Below are 22,212 nucleotides of genomic sequence, written 5' to 3'. Positions count from 1 at the left end.
TCTGGGCCGTGTCCAGAAAGTGGTGTTGGGGGATGAGTGTACAGACCCCTCTCCCTCACGCTTTTTAACATCTATATGAAGCCTATTTCCTCCAGTCCTGGAGGAGTTTGGGAGGCTGATTACTCCCATCTCAGCTTCTAATTGCACGTGTGCTTAGGGAAGTTTTTAATGATGTTTTAGCGTGTTTTTAATATTCTGTTGGGAGCTGCCCAGAGTGGCTGCGGAAACTCAGCCAGATGGGCAGAGTGTAAATAATAAATAATAATAATAATAATATTGAAATACTGAAGTGTAAATTGTGATGTATGATTTAAGCAGGTGTGCTGCCTTGCCCTGCACATTGCAGGGTGTGCTGACGTCCCAAGACATAAGTGCACCACTGCAGAACTGGAGGGGGGGCTCTTCACTGAAAATTGGGGGGGGGGGGCTTGACACCCAAGGTCCCGCATAGATGGTACCCCTGGATTTAAGAAAAGTCACCATTTATTAAAGCCAGCCTGCCTTTCGAAAACAGAATTGAGAGAGCCTCAAAGATCAGAGGCCTTTTTTCAGCTGCACTGACTAAAATGGACAGTCAGGAACTTCAATTAACGCTTTAGTTAGTCAATCTATTAATTAACATTAGCAGCTCTAATTTTATGTGTTTGAATTTTGATGCTGCATTTAAGTGCTGGCTCCTAAGTTTTTTTAATAATTTATATTTTGAGCTGGCTGGGACGCAATAAGGAGGAAAAATGGAAACAAAATCTAAAGAACACACATTATTTTGGAGTGGTATTTCAAGCTATAACTAACATTTTAACATGTAATCATTACACTACAAAACTTTAAAACCTTTTAAATGATTTTAATGAATATATAAATAAGAATTAAACACATTTACAGCTTTAGAAATATCACCAACACCATAATTGTTTCATAAAAATAGCATACTTTTTGATTCATGAATCAAATAAAATGCAATTGGAAGTCAAGTCCACAGGTTTTCCCAAGCCTTGTTTGCTGAATATTGTTTTGACATTTCTTTGCTAGCTCACTTTGCTTCTCAACATTTGCATTATCCACTGAAATACCTATTTTTGCTTGAGATCTACCCAGTGACAAGACAGTTATGAATATGAGCTTGAAAGAAAAGTGCTGGATCAGAATATTGGACTGTATGTTCAATTTATCTGAATGGGATCTACCAGTCAGATCCAATGCAGATAACTTGGGCGTACAGTCTAATATTGAGCACTTTTCTTTCAAGCTCATATTCATAACTGTCTTGTCACTGGGTAGATCTCATGCAGAAAAGATTTGTGCTAACACAATACGAATTACTGCTCCCTAGATCTGCTCTGGAGGGTTCAGGGAACCCTCAGAACAGATTTAGGGATGCATGAGGGGAGGAGAGGGAGAGAACATTTCACTGTACAAGGTCAAGTCTTACTGCAAAACAAATAAATCCACGAAAATATCAGAAAGCTTCACTTAGTAGCATTCAGCCGAAGATAGTTAGACTTTTACTTGAAGCACCAGAGCTCAGCTATGGCTAATACACCAGGCAGATTCCTGTACAGGCCCCTCCTCCACAATCTGTAGGCCACTTCACACAAGGCTTTCTCTAAAAAGGTGTGTGCCAACATTTCCAAACCTGGTCCCCTCCAGGTGTCTTGGGACTTTCTCTTCATCATCCCTGAGAACTGGCCATACTGCCTGGGGCTGATGGGGACTGTAGTCCAAAACATGCACAGGAGACACAAGTTTGGTGAAGACTGGTGTACCTCATGCGAATGGAGATCATGTGAACATGTATTGTGCCCTCTTGGGAACTTGTAAGTGACTGCTGTAACACAGCTTTGAAGCACAGCTGAAAATTCCGGGGTGGTGGATAATATTTGAGTCCTGTTCATTATTACATTCCTCTTTTCAACCTGTGTAGAAAAAGCATCCCTTATTCATTTTCACCCATGAGAGTTGAATAACATTCCATTTTTCCCTTGCGCCATAAGCAGAAATTCAACATAAAAAGAAATCACAATCTTCTTTGGTATAGGACTAGGAAGAGATTGCCAGGTTCCCAGCGCCAGCTCAGATTGTTACGTGTCTGAAAGCTTGACAGCTCAGTCCTGCCAGGGTTGCAAATATTTCCTGTGTCACAGAAACGCCTAGAAGGGTATAATCTTTGGTCCAAATGATGGTGACAGACCCACTGTTTTCAGACATGGGTATCCCAATCACACATTTTATAGATACTGACAGGAACAAACCAGTTATGGCTGGTTTTCAGCCACATTCCTAAAGAGGCAGTTAGCCCAGAAGGGATCTGATCAGTACCTTCAAAGCAGTAAGGAAACAAGCACTTGTGAGGATCTTATTTTAATACATGACAGGAAAAGAAGACTTGTACCAAGAACAGATCTCCCGTAGATCAAGGCACAGAGGAGAGTGACCCCATAAGCAGCACCCTCCCTCCATAGATGTGCTTTACAATCTTTAGTGAGCATTGCACAGCAGTGAAAATCAAATATTTGTCCTTCTGGTAACCAGCAGTGCTACTCAAAATGGCTGCCATGGGAGGTGTGGCGGTCTGTCCCATTACCATGGAGACACAGAGGAATGGTTTCAAGTTAACAGGCAAGGCCCTACTGCTTGAGGGGCACCTTCTGGCGGAAAGGAAGAACAGGAAAGACTGGGTTTGGGGAATGATGACACCCTCTGCCACTAGGTCATCTAGGAAACAATACCCTCGCCCCTTATTTTGCCTGCCCAAGGGCATGTATATCTGCATTTTCCAGCACATAAACCTTCTGGCCCTCCTTTCCTGGCATCACCACATGATTCAGCATTGCCTGCGCCACAGTCACTGTTGGGACAGAAAGGGCTGTGGGGAAGACAAGGGCTACCACTCCTAGGAATTTCTGGGCCATCCACTCTGCTGGCCGAGACTCCTGGCGATCACACAGCAGCACTCTGTAGGAGACAGAAGGAGAAAACCACTTCCTTTCAGTTGTCTGATGTCACCAGGTATTACGGCTGCTCAGAATGGTGACTTCTGGAAGGCAACAGATAACACATTGGATACCTTTTAGAGTACAAGCAAGCAGGGGGGGGGGGGGAAGCTGCATCTATCACGGGCATTTCTGGAGACAGCAAAATCAGTGAATCATATAAAAGACCAAGTGTATTGGATTCAGGACAGTGAATACAGTAATTTTTCAAACAGGGCATATTAAGTATCTGCCTTAGGCCCCAACATGGAAGCTACAGTGGTAGGGGGCCGTTCACTCCTGCTGAAACAGCAAACCAGTTTATACAGAGGTGGGAGCTACTGGTTTGGGGGTTATTATTTACTTATATTTATCTGTCACTTACTACAAAGAAATTGTCTCCAAGTGACTTGCTTTTATTAAAAAAAACAATATAAGATTAAACTTCAAATACTTCAGAAGATAAAACATTATCAACTAAAAGTGTTCATTCTGCAACAACATGAAAAGGCACATCCCACCTAACTGAAATAATAACTCCAATTAAGAGAGAAATGCCTGAGTGAATAGGAATGTCTTCACCTGGTGCCTAAAGGTTAACAGTGAAGGCACTAGGTGCATCTCTCTGGGGAGAGAATTCCAGAGTCAGGGAGCCATCACTGAGAAGGCCTGATCTTGTGTTGCCACCCTCCACACCCCAGATAATGAATGCAGGGTCTAGGCAGGTTAATGAAGGGAAAGGGGCAGCCCCACAGGTAAGTCAATGCACTGGCATAATCTAACCAGGAGGTAGACAACGGAAGCTAGGCTCTCTTTCTCTAGATGAAGTCACAGCTGGGCCACCAGCTGGAACTCATGGAAGGAACTCCATGCCACCAAGGTCACTTTGCCTCCAGTGATAGGAGTGGATCCAGAAGTAACTCCACGTTGTGCATCTGCTTCTATAGGGGGAGTGCAACCCCATCCATAACAGGTTGAACCCCACCTATTCAGTCCAAGGAACCTCCATTAACAGTGATTCCATCTTATCTGAATTAAACTTCAGTTTACTGGGTCTCATCCTGGTCTAGAACATCCACTTCTACACCTGCAGAAATAGAGTTGCAAATCACCTGCAAATTAATGGCAATATACTCCACATTCCCTTCCAGTGGTTTCATGAAGATTTTAAACAGCATGGAAGACGTGGCACCTCACATCTCCTGAGCACAACCCTCTGGAGATGGCCATACAAACAGGACCAGAACCACTGTCAAGTGCCACCACCTACTGCCAATTCAGCTGCTCCAGAAGACTGAGAGATGAAAGAGAACCAACCGAGTCACATTCTCCTGTCTCTGTCCTGACAAAGATAATCAAACAGGATGACCAAGGCAGTTTCAGTCTAAACCAGGCCTAAACACAGGTGGAAATTGGTCTCATCCAAGAGAGCCTGGATCTGGTTAGTGACAACTCCCTCAAGAAGAGCTGGAACGCCCAACAGAACGTTGTCATAATGCGCACTTAGCCACTGTTGGGAGTAAAATGATGCCAAGCGACCTGTTGCAAACAAGAGCCAGTGTTACATGGGAGGGCTGAACTTGGAACTGAGGCGATCAAGATTCAAATATCTGTTCAGTCATAAAACCCACTGGGGAGGCCTCTGGTAAGTCAGTATCTTGGATTCCAACTGGCTTCACAAGTTGAGCGGATTATGCCATAACCTCATACCTGTGATCCTGGGTTTCCTTTGAGATGGAAAGATAAATAGGATGGATTACATCAAGCCAAACTGCCCTTGGAAGGGTGGAGCCATAACCACTATTTTACCAACTTCTTTAATAATACCTATACCAAAGGGTGGTTAAAGGGTAACCAATCCAGGGCAACTGAACTGGCATTATATACCCCCTGAGACCAAACTGGAACAGTCCTCTTCTACTACAAACTTCGGAAAGTTGTTTTGTTAGTTATGCATTTAGACACCTCTTAAGATACTGGAACCAAATTCTTCAAAATGGTTCCTGGGAACAAGGAACATCTTTTTAACTATGTGTGGCTACAATGGGGTACCAATCTGAATCAAGATGGCAGGCTGAACTTTTCAAAACCTCCCCCACCTCCTGCAAAAGCCTGCAGAAGCCGCTTTAAAGGGTGCATGGCTCCTGTGGGCTTTTCTACGAGGTGGGAGAAGGGACTGGTGCGGCCAGTCAGTCCCTTCTCCCTCCTGGGGAAAAGCCCGCAAGAGCCGCACGGAGCTTGTGTGCGGCTCTTTAGGACATTTCCCACCTGCCTCCCCCCTGCGTTCGCTCCATAGGACGCACACACATTTCCCCTTGCTTTTTAGGAGGGAAAAGTGCGTCCTATAGAGCGGAAAATAAGGTTGTTGTTGTTGTTTTTCCACTGGGTGCAGGGCTGCTCGTGTCTTATCCACAGGTTACGTTGGACTGAAGCCTCCTCACATTCACACACTGTGCTTTGGGATCTGCTCCCGAGTAGACAACAAGATAGGAGTTAACTAGTTCGTGCCTGTTGGGAGGAGACGGTTTAAATACATAGATCTGCAGGGGTGGGTCGGTCAATGCACAGAAGTATAACCTGCCCCCAAGCGCTACTGTGATGTGCCCATCAACCACTCATCATCCCCACAACGGCCGTCAATAGTTGAGTGCTTTTCCTTCTATCCCACCCACACATCCCTAATCTACACACAGACACACAAACAAACACACACTTTGCATTACTTACGCCGGTCTAAAAATGGAGCAACGGTCAAAGCCAACTGCTTGGACCCTGTCCTCTGCTTCACCCTGTAGGGGAAGAGGAAATGAAATATTAGATCTCTCTCACACACGTTCATTTATTTACATACAAAAGTTTTATCCTGCACTTTTAACATAGATTCATTTTTCTAGGGTAGTTAACACAGTAATAAGAAACAAGAGGTACAATTTAAAATATTACTGTTATTATACAATGAAACTAAGTCAGCAAATTAAAAACCATCTGAAACATCAACAGGCAATTTAAAGAGTGTAAAATCAAGTTGCTCCAAGTTTTAAAATATTTCACTTTTTAAGAGACTGGGAAAACAACTTGTTTGGATTTTTATCTGGGACCTAAAATGTATTAGAACTTAGGGATTAAAACCAATATTTTGAATTGAACCTGAAAACTCACTGGGAGCCAGTAGAGTTGTTTCTATGCAGGCAAGATATTATCTTTTTGCCTGATTCCTGTTCACAACCTAGCTGCAGTATTCCATACTGTCTTCAAAGGCAGCCCCATGAAAAGTGCACTGCAGTAATCCAGCTTCAAAATTACCAGGGCAGGGGCAGCTGATGAAGCAATCCTATACAGAAGCAAAACACCGTAAAGTACACCAGATCCAAACTCTGTTCAGGAGTGCAGCTTCTCCTGTCGGAGCTGGCCTAAGCCTGGCAGAAGAAAAGTGAGCCTTTAAAACAGGGTTTGAGTAACACTTCCCTTTTCATCAGTGTAACTTACACTGGATTACCAGGTCATGAAACTGAGCTGCATGGGCTGAGGATCCAACCCAAGCCCCACCCCCCCGCACTCTTGCCCTACCACATCCCTTTATTAGGGCTTACATTGGCTTCGCATCTACAGCACACCATATTATGGCAGGGATACTGATCTTGACCTCTTCATTTTCAACCACAAACACTGTGTTGCTTCTGGGTTGTTTGTGTGCGTGCGCACGCTCGTGTGTGTAGTGCTGATAGTGTCAGGCCAAGACTGGGGAGACCCAGGTTCAAATTATTCCTCAGCTATGAAAGCTACGTGATGATCATGGACCAGTTACTAATCTCTCTCTTTTTTTTTTTTAAAATAATTTTTATTGATTTTACAACATAAACAAAAAACAAATAAACATAACACGACTTCCCCGAACCTCCCCTTCACTGCATCCATATTTTAAAATTTTTAGCAATTCTTCATCCCATTTTTATATTTAATTCTCTTTAAAAAAATTCTGTTTTATAAATTTCAATTTATAGCTGTAATTCTTTGTATCCAATCCCTTGACATCTTAACATTCCGAAATTTTACAACAATTTTTAAGATAGATTTTAAATTTTTTCCAGTCCTCCTCCACTGTCTCTTTCCTCTGGTCACGGATTCTGCCGGTCATCTCTGCCAGTCCCATGAATTCAGTCACCTTGGTCTGCCATTCTTCCAGAGTAGGTAATTCTTTAGTCTTCCAATACTTCGCCAAAAGGATTCTTGCTGCTGTTGTTGCATACATAAAAAAGGTCCTATCTTTCTTTGGTACCAATTGGCCGACCATGCCCAGGAGAAAAGCCTCCGGTTTCTTTACAAATGTCCACTTAAGGATTTTCTTAATTTCGTTATAGATCATTTCCCAGTAGGCCTTAATCTTTGGGCAGGTCCACCAAAGGTGATAAAAAGTTCCTTCACATTCATTACACTTCCAACAATTGTTATTGGGCAAATGATATATCTTTGCAAGCTTGACTGGGGTCATGTACCACCTATAGATCATTTTCATTATGTTCTCTTTCAGGGCACTGCATGCCGTAAATTTAATACCTGTGGTCCATAACTGCTCCCAGTCAGCAAACATAATATCATGACCAATATCCTGTGCCCACTTAATCATAGCTGATTTAACCGTTTCATCCTGTGTATTCCATTTTAGCAGCAGATTATACATTCTAGACAAATTCTTAGTATTGGGTTCTAGCAATTCTGTTTCTAACTTTGACCTCTCCTTCTGAAATCCTAGTTTTCTGTCCTGCTTAAAAGTTTCATTGATCTGGAAATAATGTAACCAATCTCGGACTTTAGGTTTCAATTTCTCGAAACTCTGTAGTTTCAACTTTTCACCATCATATTCTATAATTTCACAATATTTTGGCCAATCTGTATCCATGTTCAGTCTTTTTACCGCCTTGGCTTCCATTGGTGACAACCACCTAGGGGTTTTACTTTCAAACAAATCTTTGTATCGATTCCATACATTATACAATGCTTTCCTAACAATATGGTTTTTAAAATTTCTATGTACCTTTACCTTGTCGTACCATAAATATGCATGCCAACCAAAGTTATTATCATAACCTTCCAGGTCCAGAATGTCTGTATTCTCAAGAAGTAGCCATGGTTTCAGCCAGCAAAAAGCTGCTGCTTCATAGTAAAGTTTTAAGTCCGGCAGGGCAAAGCCCCCTCTATCCTTTGCATCAGTTAAAATCTTAAATTTTATTCTGGGTTTTTTGCCCTGCCAGACAAATTTAGATATGTCTTTCTGCCACTTCTTGAAACAGTCCATCTTATCTAGAATTTGCAATGTCTGGAACAGAAACAACAATCTCGGCAATACATTCATCTTGATAACAGCAATTCGGCCTAACAAGGAAAGTCTCAATCTTGACCATATATCAAAATCTTTCTTCACTTCAGCCCAACATTTCTCATAATTATCTTTAAATAGGTTCACATTCTTAGATGTTAAATTCACCCCCAGATATTTTACCTTTTTAGTAATTTCCAAACCAGTTTCTCTTTGAAAGCTGTCTTTTTCCCCCACCGTAAGATTTTTTTCCAACACCTTTGTCTTATGTTTATTTAATTTAAAACCTGCTACCTGACCAAATATTTCAATAAGTTCCAAAACTCTTTTTGTACTGGTTTCTGGCTGTTGTAATGTCAAAACTAGATCATCTGCAAATGCTCTTAACTTATAATGTTTAGTTCCGACCTGTATACCTTTAACCAGCTGGTCTCTTCTAATCATATTTAGGAAAACCTCCAGTACCGATATAAACAATAGAGGAGAGATTGGGCATCCCTGTCGTGTCCCTTTCTCTATTGGAATTTCGTCCATAACCATACCATTTACAATTAGTTTGGCCTTTTGCTCAGAGTAAATTGCACTTATACCATTTTCAAAGTTCTTACCTACCCCCATCCCTTGGAGATTCCTCTTCATAAAGCTCCAACAAATATTGTCAAAGGCTTTCTCTGCATCCACAAAAATCAAAACAGCTTTTCTATTTATGTCAGTTTCCAGAAGTTCTAGAATATCTATAATATTCCTCACATTATCTGACAATTGCCTGCCTGGTAGAAAGCCTGTTTGGTCCCTGTGAATCTCCTCTAACAACACTTTTTTGAATCTTTTTGCTAAAATGTCTGCAAAAATTTTATAATCCACATTCAAAAGTGATATAGGGCGATAATTCTTAACTTGATGTTTCTCAGTTTCTGTCTTCGGTATAAGTGAAATGAATGCTTCCTTCCACGATTCGGGAGCCTTTTTCCCTTCCAAAATTTGATTGCAGACTTCTTTCAATGGTTGTATTAACCAATCCTTCAGTACTTTATAATATCTCGCGGTTAGTCCATCTGGTCCTGGTGATTTTCCCAGCTGCATATCCTGAATGGCGCTCTCTATTTCTTGATCTGTAATTTTCTCATTCAAACTCCTTCTATTATTTTCAGAGATTTTTGGTAGGCCGTATTTTCCAATAAATTCTTCTATCTCCTGTTCGTTTTTTGGCCCTTGTTTGTATAATTTCTTGAAAAAACTTTGAAAACAATTGCTTATCTCATTTGGTTTATTAATAAACTTCCCATCTACTTCAAGTGATGTCACTGTATTCAATTTTTGCCTCTTTTTCAGTTGCCAAGACAGTAGCTTCCCACATTTATCTGCGGACTCAAAAGTCTTTTGTCTCATTTGTTTAATTTTCCATTCTATTTCCTGATTCATCAATTCCATATATTGTGTTTGATAGAATTTTATTTCTCTTAATATCTCATGAGATTTAGGCTTAGATCTCAATTTCTTCTCCCCTTCTTTTATTAGGTTCCAAATTTTCTCTTTCTTCTCATTCTGTTTTTTCCTCTTTATTGAATTCTGTTGTATTAGGAAGCCACGCATCACGGCTTTACTTGCATCCCAAATAACTCTTTTTTCGGTGTCTGATCTCATATTAATCTCGAAGTAGTCTTTAAGTGTTTTTTGGGCCTTTTTACAAATTTCCTCATCTCCAAAGAGGGTGTCATTCATTCTCCATCTAAAGGTTCCAGCTGTTGTCAGTTTCATTTCCATCTTGACAGCATTGTGGTCAGAACAGGTCTTTGGGCAGATTTCTATTTTTTTAACCTTTGATGCCAGATTACTAGAAGTCCATATTTGATCAATTCTAGTCCATGTCATTTTTGCTTCAGAGAAAAAGGTCCCCTCCCTTTCCAGAGGGTTCCTAGTTCTCCAAATGTCAATCAGGTCCATAGTGTCAGTCAGTTCAAAGAAAGTCTTTGGTAGTCTTCCATCATTAGATATTGTTTGTCTTTGGGCCTTGTCCATGTTTGTGGAGACGACTCCATTCATATCACCCATCATTATGATTTTAAAATCCAAAAAGTCCATTAAAGTCTCGTGCAACTTCTTGAAAAATTCAGCCTTCCCCTCGTTTGGTGCATAAACTCCAACAATCAACATCTTTTCTCCATGAATTTGAATTTCCACTGCCAGGTATCTTCCTTGGTCATCCTTAAAAATCAGTTTTGGTTCAAATTTTTCCTTAACATAGATCACAACTCCTCTTTTCTTAACTCTATCTGATGAAATAAATTCTTGTCCTAATCTCTTGTTTATTAAAAGTTTTCTATGTATCCTGGCAATGTGGGTTTCTTGTAGACAGATTACATCTAGATGTTCTTTCTTTAATAGATGAAATACTTGGCCCCTTTTTCGAGGGTGGTTCAAACCATTACAATTCCAGCTGTAGAGTTGCAGAGACATTTTTGTTATTGGGTAGCTCTTCCACCGACTGCACCAAGTTGTTGTTCCTCCTCGGTCGGTGCTCGGTTCAGTCCAAATGATAGATTTGAAATGTCCGGTACTTCCCCCTCACTAACAGTTCCTTTCTGAAGATCCTCTTGATTTCTTTCCAAAAAGAGTTATTTATCCTGGTTTGTTTTTATTTTAATTTTCTTCCCTTTAAAGTTAAAGGACAGCCCTTGTGGAAATTCCCACCTGAATGGAATATTATTCTGTTTAAGTAGATCAACTAATTCTTTAAATTGAGATCTAACCTCCAAAAAATATTTAGGAATATCCTTGAAAATCTGGATCTGAGAATTTTTAATGACCAAGGCCTTCTGGAAATGTAGGTTCAGTATTTTGTCTCTTTGTTCCTTTGATCCCAGGGTAATTAAACAATCTCTTGGCTTCTTCCCTTGCTTCCTGCCAATCCGAAAGGCTGAGGTTATCACAAATTCATCTTCTTCTCCATCTAGCTCATCATTCCAAAAATCTTGAAATTTATCTGTGAGGAATTCCCCAAGCTTGTCCTCTTCCTCTTCTGGAACCAGTCTTAATTTCAGGTTCTTGCTTTTCCTTTCCAGTTCTAGTAGGGCTAATGCTGTATCATGTTCATGTACTTTTTTTGCAATAGGCGCAAACTTTCCTTTGGTTTCTTCGGCAGTAGACCTAGCACTCTCAGCTATTCTCCTTGTTTCCGTAGACTCTTGAACCAAACGGTTTATAGAATCTGTGTTAGATGAAATTGTTGTTGTGTTCAGGTCTAATCTTGTTGTCAACTCCGTCAGTTTCTTAGAATTCTCTGTAGACTGTTTAGTAAGTTCTGCAGATTGCTTGGTGAGTACTTCTAGTGACTGATTTATTTTGAGCAGAGCCTGTGTCATTGACTCCATTGATGCTGCTGTTATTTTTTCTTGTGCAGCTGCTGCTCCTGATAAAGAGCCTCTTTTTTGAGCTTGTTTTTGAGCCTGCTTTGTTTTACTTCTTGTTGAAATCTCTTCTGGCGGGTTGCTCATAACTCAAGGTCATTCACACAGGAAAGTTGCAAGTGGAAAGTCCCGCTGGATACACCGTAATGCAACTAAAGCCCTCTAGAGGGGGAAATTGTAACCATCCAAAGTCACCCACAACAAAGAAACAGAAAGTCCAGAGGCAAAAGTCCCACTAAGAGTCTTTAATTTGTAGCACAGTTACTAATCTCTCTCAGCTAACAAACCCCAGAGGGCTTTTGTGAAAGTTTAATGGTCTGGGGGAGGGAGAGAAAACACTGTAAACCACCTTGGAGGAAAGGCAATTATTATTATTATTATTATTATTATTATTATTATTATTATTATTAGCTTCTGCTAATATCCAGAATAGCAGTAGAATGAAGAGTAGAGCCTAGAGCCACAGCCATCTGTACATAAAATTAAAACCTAGAACTTGGCATTTAAAGACAGAATTCAGAACAGCTCAGAAAATTGGCGTCTCCTCCCAGACATTGATTACTTTGTTTTGAAAGACAATTCAAGACCTGGGGAACCTGTGGCTCACCCAATGTTGCTGGACTGCAACTTGCAGATGAGTACTGGAGTCTGGCAACATCTGGAGGGCCAGAGGGTTTGCACCCCAGGACTAGGCTCTCTCCAACAAGACACACCTTAACCCGGAGGTAGAAGAAGCGGCTCGAGCTATTGGCCCCTTTGCCCGACTGCAGGACGAAGTGGTGACAGCCACCAGCTTTGGCGAGTCTCGCAGAGTGCTCAACGTAGTCACGGTCGACCCGCACAAATCCATCCTGCAGGCCAGAGAAAGTAACATTTATTTGGAAATCCTCTCTATTCCAAAGGGTAAGGGTGACTCAAGCCATATTTAAACACCAATAATTTTCACTCAGTAGGTTCAACTAGCAGGTGACAGCTAGTGCAGGGCAAAACTTGGACTGGAAAGACCTGTGTTCAAGTTGGGCAAGCTAGTCTTTCTCTCAGTCCAGTGTACCTCACAGGGTTGTTGTGAACAAAGAATTAGATAACCTCATGCAACTTGGAAGAAATGTTGTGCATATGTAATAAATGAACAACTCCTATTGCATCCTCTGCCAAGGTCCCAACACTCCCATTTCACCCTCACAGCTCTCAGACACAAAGGAAAAGAAAGCAAACATTAGGCCACACCAAAGTGCTTGGGTGGCTGCTTCATGCAGCTCCCATTTCCTTTTACTCCGGAGACAGGGAGCCACTTTTCATTTGAGAAACCTTCCAGGGATCACATGCCAGTGGCAAAAATGTGCGGAACAAGAGATGTGAATTTTACATTTGCATACTAGGCTAGTTTCTTCACAGGCCACTCTCCATCCTCCATGCAGGCAAGCAAGAAGCATCACCAGGAGATGTGGCTGAGGGAAGAGGGGGGTGGCAGCTGTGGAGGGTGTGTGGCGTGGGGAGATGGTCACGGAACCAATACAGGTGCTTGAATGGCTCCTGACCTGAGGCTCCCCATGGCTGTGTGGGCCTTGCCATCTTCCTCAGTTCCTCAGTTTTTGGGAGTGACTATCGATCAGGGCATGACTTGGAGCGCAAATACCACTGCTCTGGTGAAGAAGGCCCAGCAGAGAATTTATTTCCTCAGACTTTTAAAGAAGAACAATCTGAGTGAGAGACTGCTGGTGTCCTTCTACCGAGGCTCCATAGAGAGCATTCTCACATACTGTATTTGTGCCTGGTTCTCCAGCTGTACAGCTAGGAAGAGGAAGGTGCTCCAGAAGGTCATAACCACAGCCCAAAGGATTATTGGTCATCCCCTCCCATCTTTGGAAGAACTGTACGGTTCCCGTTGTCTTAGGAAAGCAAACAATATCCTGCAGGATGCATCTCACCCGGGACACAGTCTGTTTGTACTACTGCCTTCTGGCAGGAGATACAGAAACATCAAGTCAAGGACAAATAGACTGAAAAATAGTTTCTATCCAAGAGCTGTGGCCTTCTTAAATGCAGTAACTCGATAGTGTGACCTGGGAGTTTGATGGGTGTGGGTGTGGGTGTGGCTGGAATGTGGTTTGTTTGGTTGTTGTTGTTGTTTTGCTTTTGTTGTTTTTAAGGGATGGCATCCAATTTCGTTGCACTTGTGCAATGTTGCACTTGTGTAATGACAATAAAGAATCTATCTATCTATCTATCTATCTATCTATCTATCCTCCCACCCACAAAATACTGCCACGCCCTCCTGCTGGCATTGGTTGCTCACCACTCCGGCTTTGGCCTTTGTTGTCCCCAGGCAGCAAAACCCAACATCATGGCCTTGGAAGGCAGCCGCCGATTCATCCAGTTTCTCAAAGTCAACAACTTCTTGGGACTGGGATGCAGAGCACGAGAGGAGCCAAAAGGAGAAAACAACATGCAAATCTTCAAATTAAAAAAATGACCCACGTGGAGGAATGGAGCTTCAAACAAATAAGTAAACTCACTTCTATCTCCTGGTGTAGCTGTCATCACACTCCCTAGAAGCCTCCACACCTCCACACATGTGGAAGCCAAGCACAGACTACTTATGTGTGTATGGGGGGAAATACATATGTTAAGCGGTGCTGTAACCCCATCTCTCATCCGCTGGCTCTGCCATTCTTTCCTAGAGAGCAGAAATTTACAATTTCTCCAAGGATTGTTTGGCCAACCCACACCTCTCTGCTCCAGACCTCCTGCCAGCCAGTGTGGGGGATTTTTGCAGGGCAGAGCTGGGCAGCTTGTCTGCGGCCCCATACCACATTCTGTGTTGCCCCCAATGCTTTCTGAAGCATCCCATAAGAGTGTCTTCTTTGTTGTTCTTTTGGTTATAAGTTTTACCTATAATATTAATTAATTGATTCCACCTGTGTGTTTTGTGTAACATTCTGAATACTGTTGGCTCTATTCGGAGAGCATCTTTTATCAGCCAAGCCCACCGTCTTAAGAGATGTCTCTGTGGTTTCTGACAGAGAAATCCAGCAGCAACATCTTGGCGTGACAGCCGAGTTATTAAAGAAACACAAAGGAGCATCTTGTTGTATGAAACAGTGTTAATTGGTTGGCACTGCTCAGAAACAGGAAAAATGGACTCAGTGCACCCTGAGGTTGTGTTTCCAGATGGGGAGAGAAGCCAGGCATGTTGCAGGCAGTGGGCTGCCCACCACAAGGAGGATTCAACACAGGTAGCCATCCTTTTGGGGTCTTCCCTTCTGGGGGTGAAGGACTGCACCCAAATGGAAGTAGCAGACCCTAGGTGAGAGGCAGGGAAGTGAATCATATAATCATAGAGTTGGAAGAGATCACAAGGGCCATCGAGTCCAACCCCCTGCCAAGCAGGAAACACCATCACAGCACTCCTGACATATGGTTGTCAAGCCTCTGCTTAAAGACCTCCAAAGAAGGAGACTCCACCACACTCCTTGGCAGCAAATTCCACTGTCGAACAGCTCTTACTGTCAGGAAGTTCTTCCTAATGTTTAGGTGGAATCTTCTTTCTTGTAGTTTGGATCCATTGCTCCGTGTCCGCTTCTCTGGAGCAGCAGAAAACAACCTTTCTCCCTCCTCTATATGACATCCTTTTATATATTTGAACATGGCTATCATATCACCCCTTAACCTCCTCTTCTCCAGGTTAAACATGCCCAGCTCCCTTAGCTGTTCCTCATAAGGCATCGTTTCCAGACCTTTGACCATTTTGGTTTCCCTCCTCTGGACACGTTCCAGTTTGTCCGTGTCCTTCTTGAACTGTGGTGCCCAGAACTGGACACAGTACTCCAGGTGAGGTCTGACCAGAGCAGAATACAGTGGCACTATTACTTCCCTTGATCTAGATGCTATACTCCTATTGATGCAGCCCAGAATTGCATTGGCTTTTTTAGCTGCTGCGTCACACTGCTAGCTCATGTCAGGGGCTTACCTATCTCTTAGCTTAGTAAACAAAACTGTGCGCTCTGGCACTTGTCAAGGTGACCGATTGCACCAGAAGCAGTTTAGTCCTGCTGGCCACATGACCCAGAAAGCTGCCTGTGGACAAACACCAGCTTCCTTGGCCTGAAGCAAGATGAGCGCCACACCCCATAGTCGCCTTTGACTGGACAACCGTCCAGGGGTCCTTTACCCTTACCTTACCATAGCTTACTCTACGTCACAGCGTTGGTGGGAGGACAAAACGGGGGTGAGGGAAAGAGAATCTGGATCTACCGTATTTTTCGCTCGATAACACGCACCTGACCATAACACGCACATAGTTTTTAGAGGAGGAAAACAAGAAAAAAAATTCTGAATGAAACAGTGGATGTATAATTTTTGTGCTTCATGCTGTGGCCACAGACATGTGATTTGACGGTGAGTTTGGGGTAGCCCAATGCAAAAATCCTGGGAATCCATGTGGATCTGTGCTTTGTAACCACGTTTTTGCACCATTGCAGCCCCAGGCAACAGTGGATGCGTGATTTTTTTGGTGCAGGCTGTAGCCATGGATATGCTATGTGATCTGATGTTGAATTTGGGGTGACCCTATGCAAAGATCCTGAGGATCCATGTGGATCCATGCTTTGTAACCACATTTTTGCACCATTGCAGCCCCAGGCAACAGTGGGTGCGTGATTTTTTTGGTGCAGGCTGTAGCCATGGATATGCTATGTGATCTGATGGTGAATTTGGGGTGACCCAATGCAAAGATCCTGAGGATCCATGTGGATCCCCCCGGAGGGGAGGGGTTTTCTCTGCTCTTTGTTCCGTTGGAGCAAACACAGTAACGAAACAGAAGAGGGTGGGCAGTAAGACCCTGAGGCAGAATGCAGGAAAGCAACAGCTTTCTCTCTCGGGAGGCTCGAACGCACGTGTGGCTGCCTGCAATCAGTTTACCACACCGAGAATGAAGATAAACTGGTAAAATAAGGGGGCTGGGTTAAAGCTAAAGGGAAAACCTTAAAGATCCCTCAAGAACAAGGCAGGGGTTCAGGGCTCCCAAAGCCGAGCTGCAGCCTTAGAAGGGAAAAATGGGGCTTTCGGAGGTGGCTTTTACTGCCCCGCTGCTTCCAATTTTTTAAAAGGCAAATTGCAGAAGATGCAGCAGTCAGTCACTCTCTCACTCCCTCCAAGCACCCACGCTAGTGAACAAACACACAGGCAACCACACACTCACAAAGCACACACACTAGCAAACACACAGTCGTGCTGCAGAGTGGCCAAACCTCCTAGCAAGCACTTCCCTGGCTTCTGCTGACCGCAGCGAAGACGACCCTCGAAGAAAATGTGTGATGCACTGGCTACAGGGACCACACATTCGCTCAATAACACGCATAGACATTTCCCCTTACTTTTTAGGAGAAAAATTCTGCGTGTTATAGAGGGAAAAATACGGTATGTTTAAAAATCAACAATGACTTAAGGAACATTTGCTTTCATTACCACATTGCTGTAAAGTGATCCTTCCAACTTCCGGCGGCCAATGAGGGTAATCTTGGAGAAAAGCTGTCGCCTCAAGAGCTCAGCTAGGAGTTCCTTCCCAGTTTCACCAGAAGCACCCAAGATGAAACAGGTTTGGTTCTTCTCCTGGAAACTCTTCCAGAAGCTCTTCATTTCTTCTGTGCTTGGGACAGTCATGCTGTTGGCAGGTCAACAGAGGTGGCGGAGAGGGGACCACAATCCTATGTAAACTATACACTTACCTGGGGATAAGTCATAAGAGAGTCAGTATGGTATAGTAGTTAGAGGGTTGAGCTCAGACCTGAGAGGCCGGGGTTGAAATCCCTGTTCAGTCATGAAACTCACTGGGTGATCTTGGGTAACTCACAGTCTCTTAGCCGAACCTAATTCACAGGGTTGTTGTGAGGATTAAAGATGAACATACTTCAAGGGACACAAGTGGTGCTGTGGGTTAAACCACAGAGCCTAGAACTTGCTAATCAGAAGGTCGGCGGTTCAAATCCCCGCGACGGGGTGAGCTCCCGTTGCTCGGTCCCTGCTCCTGCCAACCTAGCAGTTCAAAAGCACGTCAAAGTGCAAGTAGATAAATAGGTACCGCTCCGGCGGGAAGGTAAACAGCGTTTCTGTGCGCTGCTCTGGTTCACCAGAAGCGGCTTAGTCATGCTGGCCACATGACCCAGAAGCTGTACGCCGGCTCCCTCAGCCAATAAAGCAAGTTGAGCACCGCAACCCCCGAGTCGGCCACAACTGGACCTAATGGTCAGGGGTCCCTTTACCTTTACTTCAAGGGAAGTCATAGCACTGCTCTATTCTGCCTTGGTCACACCAGGAGTCCTGTGTACCACAATTTAAGAAGGATATTGACAAACTGGAATGTGTGCAGAGGAGGGCAACCAACATGGCCAAGGGTCTGGAAACCAAGCCTTATGACGAATGGTTGAAGGAGTTGGTAATGTTTAGCCTGGAAAAGAGGAGACTGAGAGGAGATAGGAGAGCCCAGAGGGGCAGTGGCCCTGGGCAGGGATTTTTGAGGGTGCATGAATCAGATGCCCCCCACAGGTGCCCTTGGTGCAGCGCAGCCCGGTCAGAGGAACCAACGTTTGCGGAGAGGAACACTGGGCCACATGGGGGGCACCTGTGTGGGAGCGCCTGGTTCACACCCACAAGTGCAATGTCAGCTGGCTGTGTTCCCCGCTGTGCGGCAGGTAGGAGGCGCAGCACAACCCTGCTTGGATCTGCGGCGGGGTCACTCTGGCAGGGTTGACGGCAAGGGCTGGGGTGCCATGGTGGGCTCCTTCGCCCTCCCCCCTGCCTTGCACACATCCCTCCAGCTCACATGTGCCTCCCCAGGTGCTATGAGCTCATGAAACGCCACGGTCATAGCCATCTTCAAATATCTAAAGAGCTGTCACAAGGAGCCAGCTTGTTTTCTCCTGGTCTGGAGGGCAGGACTCAAACCAAAGGCTTTAAGTTACAAGAAAGGAGATTCTGACTGAACATCAGGAAGAACTTTCTGACGGTAAAAGCTGTTAGACAGTGGAAGGGACTTTCCTTCCTTGGAGGTTTTTGAGCAGCACTTGGATGGCCATCTGCCAAGGATGCTTTAGTTGAGATTTCTGCAGGAGGGGTTGGAGTAGATGACCCTTGGGATCCCTTCCATCTCTACCATTCTAAGAATTTAAGAGCCTGCTGGATGAGGTGAGGGGCTCATCTAGTCAGGCATCCTGCTCTCAGGTGGCCGTAGGAGGACCTTAATGCAACAGCCGTTATCTCCCCAATTGTCATCTCAGCAATTGGCAGTCAGAGGTTCACTTCCTTTGACAGTGGCAGGAGAACAAAGCCATCGTGTCTCCTATTCACTGACAGGCTCTAATCTCCCTGACTTTGCCTAATTCCATTTCAGAGCCACCCAAGTTGGTAGCTAGTGTGAAATTTTGTGGCAGCTAATTCCATAGGTGAATTGTCTGTCTTGAATCTTCCCATATTCATTCCCACTGAAGTCAACAGGGATGAGTAAAAAAGGGAAAGATTGATTGCACTGTTAGGCAAGAGAACCACCATTTTTTTAAGCCTGTCAAGAAAACGGGACAGTCAATTGCAAGGTATTTCATTTTCTTTCTTTTCTTTTTTTAAAAGAGCATTCTTTTAAAAGCCTCTATCAATATACTGCATGACTTTTGCATCTTGGGCAGGCAATCCTGTCATTCTATCCCAGCATCGAGGAAACTTTGCTCCTCCAGATGAAGGCTGAACTCCCACCGCCATTCCTGCCCACTGGGGCTGATGAGAGTGGGAGTCCCCCCTCACCCGCACTTCCCACCCCTTTGCTACCTTACCATGTATACCACCTGGAGCTCCTTGGAGGAAAAGGCTGCAATATAGATGCAACAAACAAGCAAGCAAACATGCAAGCAAGCAATGACATCATTGGAAGCCCCACCTACTTCTAAGCGACTTAGATCCTGGTTTAAGAACAGACATGATTTCAAACCAGATACCAGTGCTGGTTCATAGAACTGCAGAGTTGGAAGGGATCCCCCGAGAGTCCAACCCCTCAGCTCCTAGATTCTAGAAGCTGTCAGCATGTGACAGTGGCCCCACCCCTGGAACAGCTAAACCAGGTGAAGGTAGCCAATGGGTCTCAGACCCTTGATGAGTTAAGGAGTTCCCCTGCATGTGAAGACAGGCTCTGGGCGGAAGATATCAAGAGTGGGTCCAACCCTCAAGCCCCTGCACGTGCAGTCGAGGGAAGTGGGGGGTCTATGGGGCTCCTCAGCCTGGGAAGGTAGGAGAAGGAAAACTCTGGTCCTAAACCTCTGCTGCCATGAGGGTTATCTTTGGAGGAAGAAAAGCTTTAGGAGTAAATCCTACACAAATCCTGAGGGGCGTCCCCAAGACGGTGAGATGGTGCCTCCTGCCAGCAACTCCTGCGGGTGCCAAACACATGGCTCTGCTTCCCTTGGCACATCAGTTCGGCTGAGAGAGGCGTCTTGTTCTCCCGACAAGCCCAGGCCCTCCGCCCACACTGACGGGGACACAGCGCTTTGGCTTCACCCTCAGAGGCGCACTCCATTGCCCCAGCACGCCCAGCCCTCGCCCTCTTCCGCCTCCCCAGCTCCGCCCCCGCGTCGCCAGGTGCGGCCGCGCATCGATCGCCCTTGGGGGCAAAGGGCGCCGGGGTTCGGGGCCCCGGGCAGCCCCGGCTCCTGCCCGCAGACCCCCCAGGGGCGCCCCCTCGGGCTCCTCTCCGGGGGCAGCTTCGTTCCCCAAAGCCCTTCCCGCCCCCTTCCCAGGGCTGCGCAGCCGGAGAGCGGCGCGTTGCCTCCCCGCGCGCCCCGCCACCTCCCGCGCCGCCCGCCACTCACCGGCCGAGAGCAGACAAACCGCCGCCGCTCTTCCCTTTCTCCGCCGGGACGAAGCGCTCGGGGACGCATGCGCACGTGCGCGCCTTGCGCTCTCCGCCTCCCGAGCGGGATTGGAGAGCGGCGAGGGACGCCCCGCGGCCATCTAGTCCACCCCCGCAAAGCCAGGAAAATGTTTCGCGGCGAAGATTCAGGATGAGCTGCGCATTTCCCCCCTGCTTCAACCGCCCCGTCGTGTTAATCTCGCGACGTCTTTGGGCTGATGCGTGTTCGCTTTTATTTGGGGTTTCCTTGGTCCTGGAAACGCATTTGCATTGAGAATGAAATCTTAACAAAATGATCGCAAGCCTTTGTCCCCTCCCAAGGAACTTTTTTTTTGGGGGGGGGGGTAGGGCAGGGCGAGGCCAAAGGGGGGGGGGGCAGCAGGGCAGCTCCCCCATCCACAAATATTGTTGAAGAGCATTGAAAGTACTCAATTATCTGAGGTTCTCTGCCCCCCCCAGCAGAAGCCTGCCCCCCCGCAATATCCTTTTTGCGGGGTATTTATACTAAGGTTACCAGATTTTTTTCAAAGAATTTGGGACACTTTTTTTAAAAAACGAGAGAAAAAAAGTTCGTTTGAAAAAAATCATTTTTAAAGAAAATTAAGAAGTAATATCTTCTCTTCTGTGGTCTCCTCTGTCGCGCAGCCTTCCTCTGGGCCTGATCTCTTGGAGCGCTATCAGCTGTGGAATAGGCTGGGCCTGGGCCTGGGCTTGGCCACAGGTCCTTGCCCTCCCGGTGCTCTCCTACCTCTCTTCTGTGGTGGCAGAGCAGCAAGGTCAGGGCTCCCCTCTGTGTTCTTCTTCCTTCTCCTTCTCCTCTCCTTCTCCCTGTGTTGGCTCCAGGGTTTTTACTGGCCCTGGAGCGCTGCTGGGCAGTTGGCTGGGTGGCCAGGCGCTCTCACTCCCGGCTTGATTTGGGTCTGCGGTTCCCCCAGTTGGCGTTCCAGGTGTCCCTGGTTCCGCCTTGGCAGGGGCAACCTCAGCAGCTTGGAGCCAGCCTGGTAGTGCAGTTGTCTCTGGCTGGCTTCAGGAGCTGCTCGCTGCCATGGTGCCCACCATTTTGCCTCACTACAAGTCCCCATATGATGTGTCTTGTGCCGTTGAACCAATCACGCAACATTCATTCCCTACTAATAAATCTACAACACTTAAAATATAAATCCGGGGACATTAAATGAAATCCGGGGACATTCTGGGGACGGATTTTGTCCGGGGACTGTCCCTGGGAAACGGGGACATCTGGTAACCATACTTTATACCCATGATTTCCCAAGAAAAGCTCAGCAACTTTCCTAAAAAAAGCTCCCCCCCTAACAAAAATCCTGGCTATGCCCATGGGGTCGGGCAGTTCATAGGTTGTTGTCCTATAATAAGCAGGGCCATGTCCCAATGACCATAGTAGAACTTGGAGACTTGGGCTGTGACAAATGCCAGATTGGGAAGTGGGTGGGCTTGGATTTTGCTAGGAGACAAGAATTTCATTTTTTTTTTATAATAGATTTTATTAAAATTTTGAAGGTTACAGAAAGAAAAGTAGAAAAAGTTAAACAAACAAAGCACAAAAAACAAAAAAGAACAAAAAAAGAAAAAACACAAATCCAACCTTTACATAACTTTCTTTCCTTTGCT

The 22,212-nt window shown here is 45.1% G+C and overlaps 1 protein-coding gene and 1 long non-coding RNA gene across 7 annotated transcripts; one reads left to right on the top strand and one right to left on the bottom strand.

The window, feature by feature from the left end:
• Nucleotides 1-832: 832 nt before the first annotated feature.
• On the bottom strand, nucleotides 833-20,662 carry HTATIP2 (HIV-1 Tat interactive protein 2). 6 transcript variants are annotated; one of them, XM_081851809.1, is made up of 6 exons: nucleotides 20,543-20,662; nucleotides 17,160-17,419; nucleotides 13,990-14,097; nucleotides 12,407-12,544; nucleotides 5,700-5,761; nucleotides 833-2,955 (listed from the first exon to the last, which is right to left on the bottom strand). In XM_081851809.1, exons 2-6 carry the CDS (start codon nucleotides 17,352-17,354, stop codon nucleotides 2,739-2,741), a joined length of 720 nt encoding a protein of 239 aa, XP_081707935.1. In that variant the 5' UTR covers nucleotides 17,355-17,419; nucleotides 20,543-20,662; the 3' UTR covers nucleotides 833-2,738. The 6 variants fall into 6 exon arrangements, with proteins under 6 accessions (XP_081707935.1, XP_081707936.1, XP_081707938.1 ...); XM_081851810.1 differs by lacking the exon at nucleotides 20,543-20,662 and adding an exon at nucleotides 20,049-20,250; XM_081851812.1 differs by lacking the exons at nucleotides 17,160-17,419; nucleotides 20,543-20,662 and adding an exon at nucleotides 20,049-20,265.
• On the top strand, nucleotides 3,044-14,222 carry LOC309336256. The gene is made up of 2 exons (XR_014153948.1): nucleotides 3,044-4,617; nucleotides 14,020-14,222. It is a non-coding gene; the product is annotated as an uncharacterized lncRNA (long non-coding RNA).
• Nucleotides 20,663-22,212: the final 1,550 nt, after the last annotated feature.

The sequence above is a fragment of the Podarcis erhardii genome (assembly GCF_964252035.2).
Source record: "Podarcis erhardii genome assembly, chromosome: 2".
NCBI lineage: Eukaryota > Metazoa > Chordata > Lepidosauria > Squamata > Lacertidae > Podarcis > Podarcis erhardii.
Note: the sequence above shows the minus strand (reverse complement) of the source record. Positions and strands in the feature narration are given on the sequence as shown.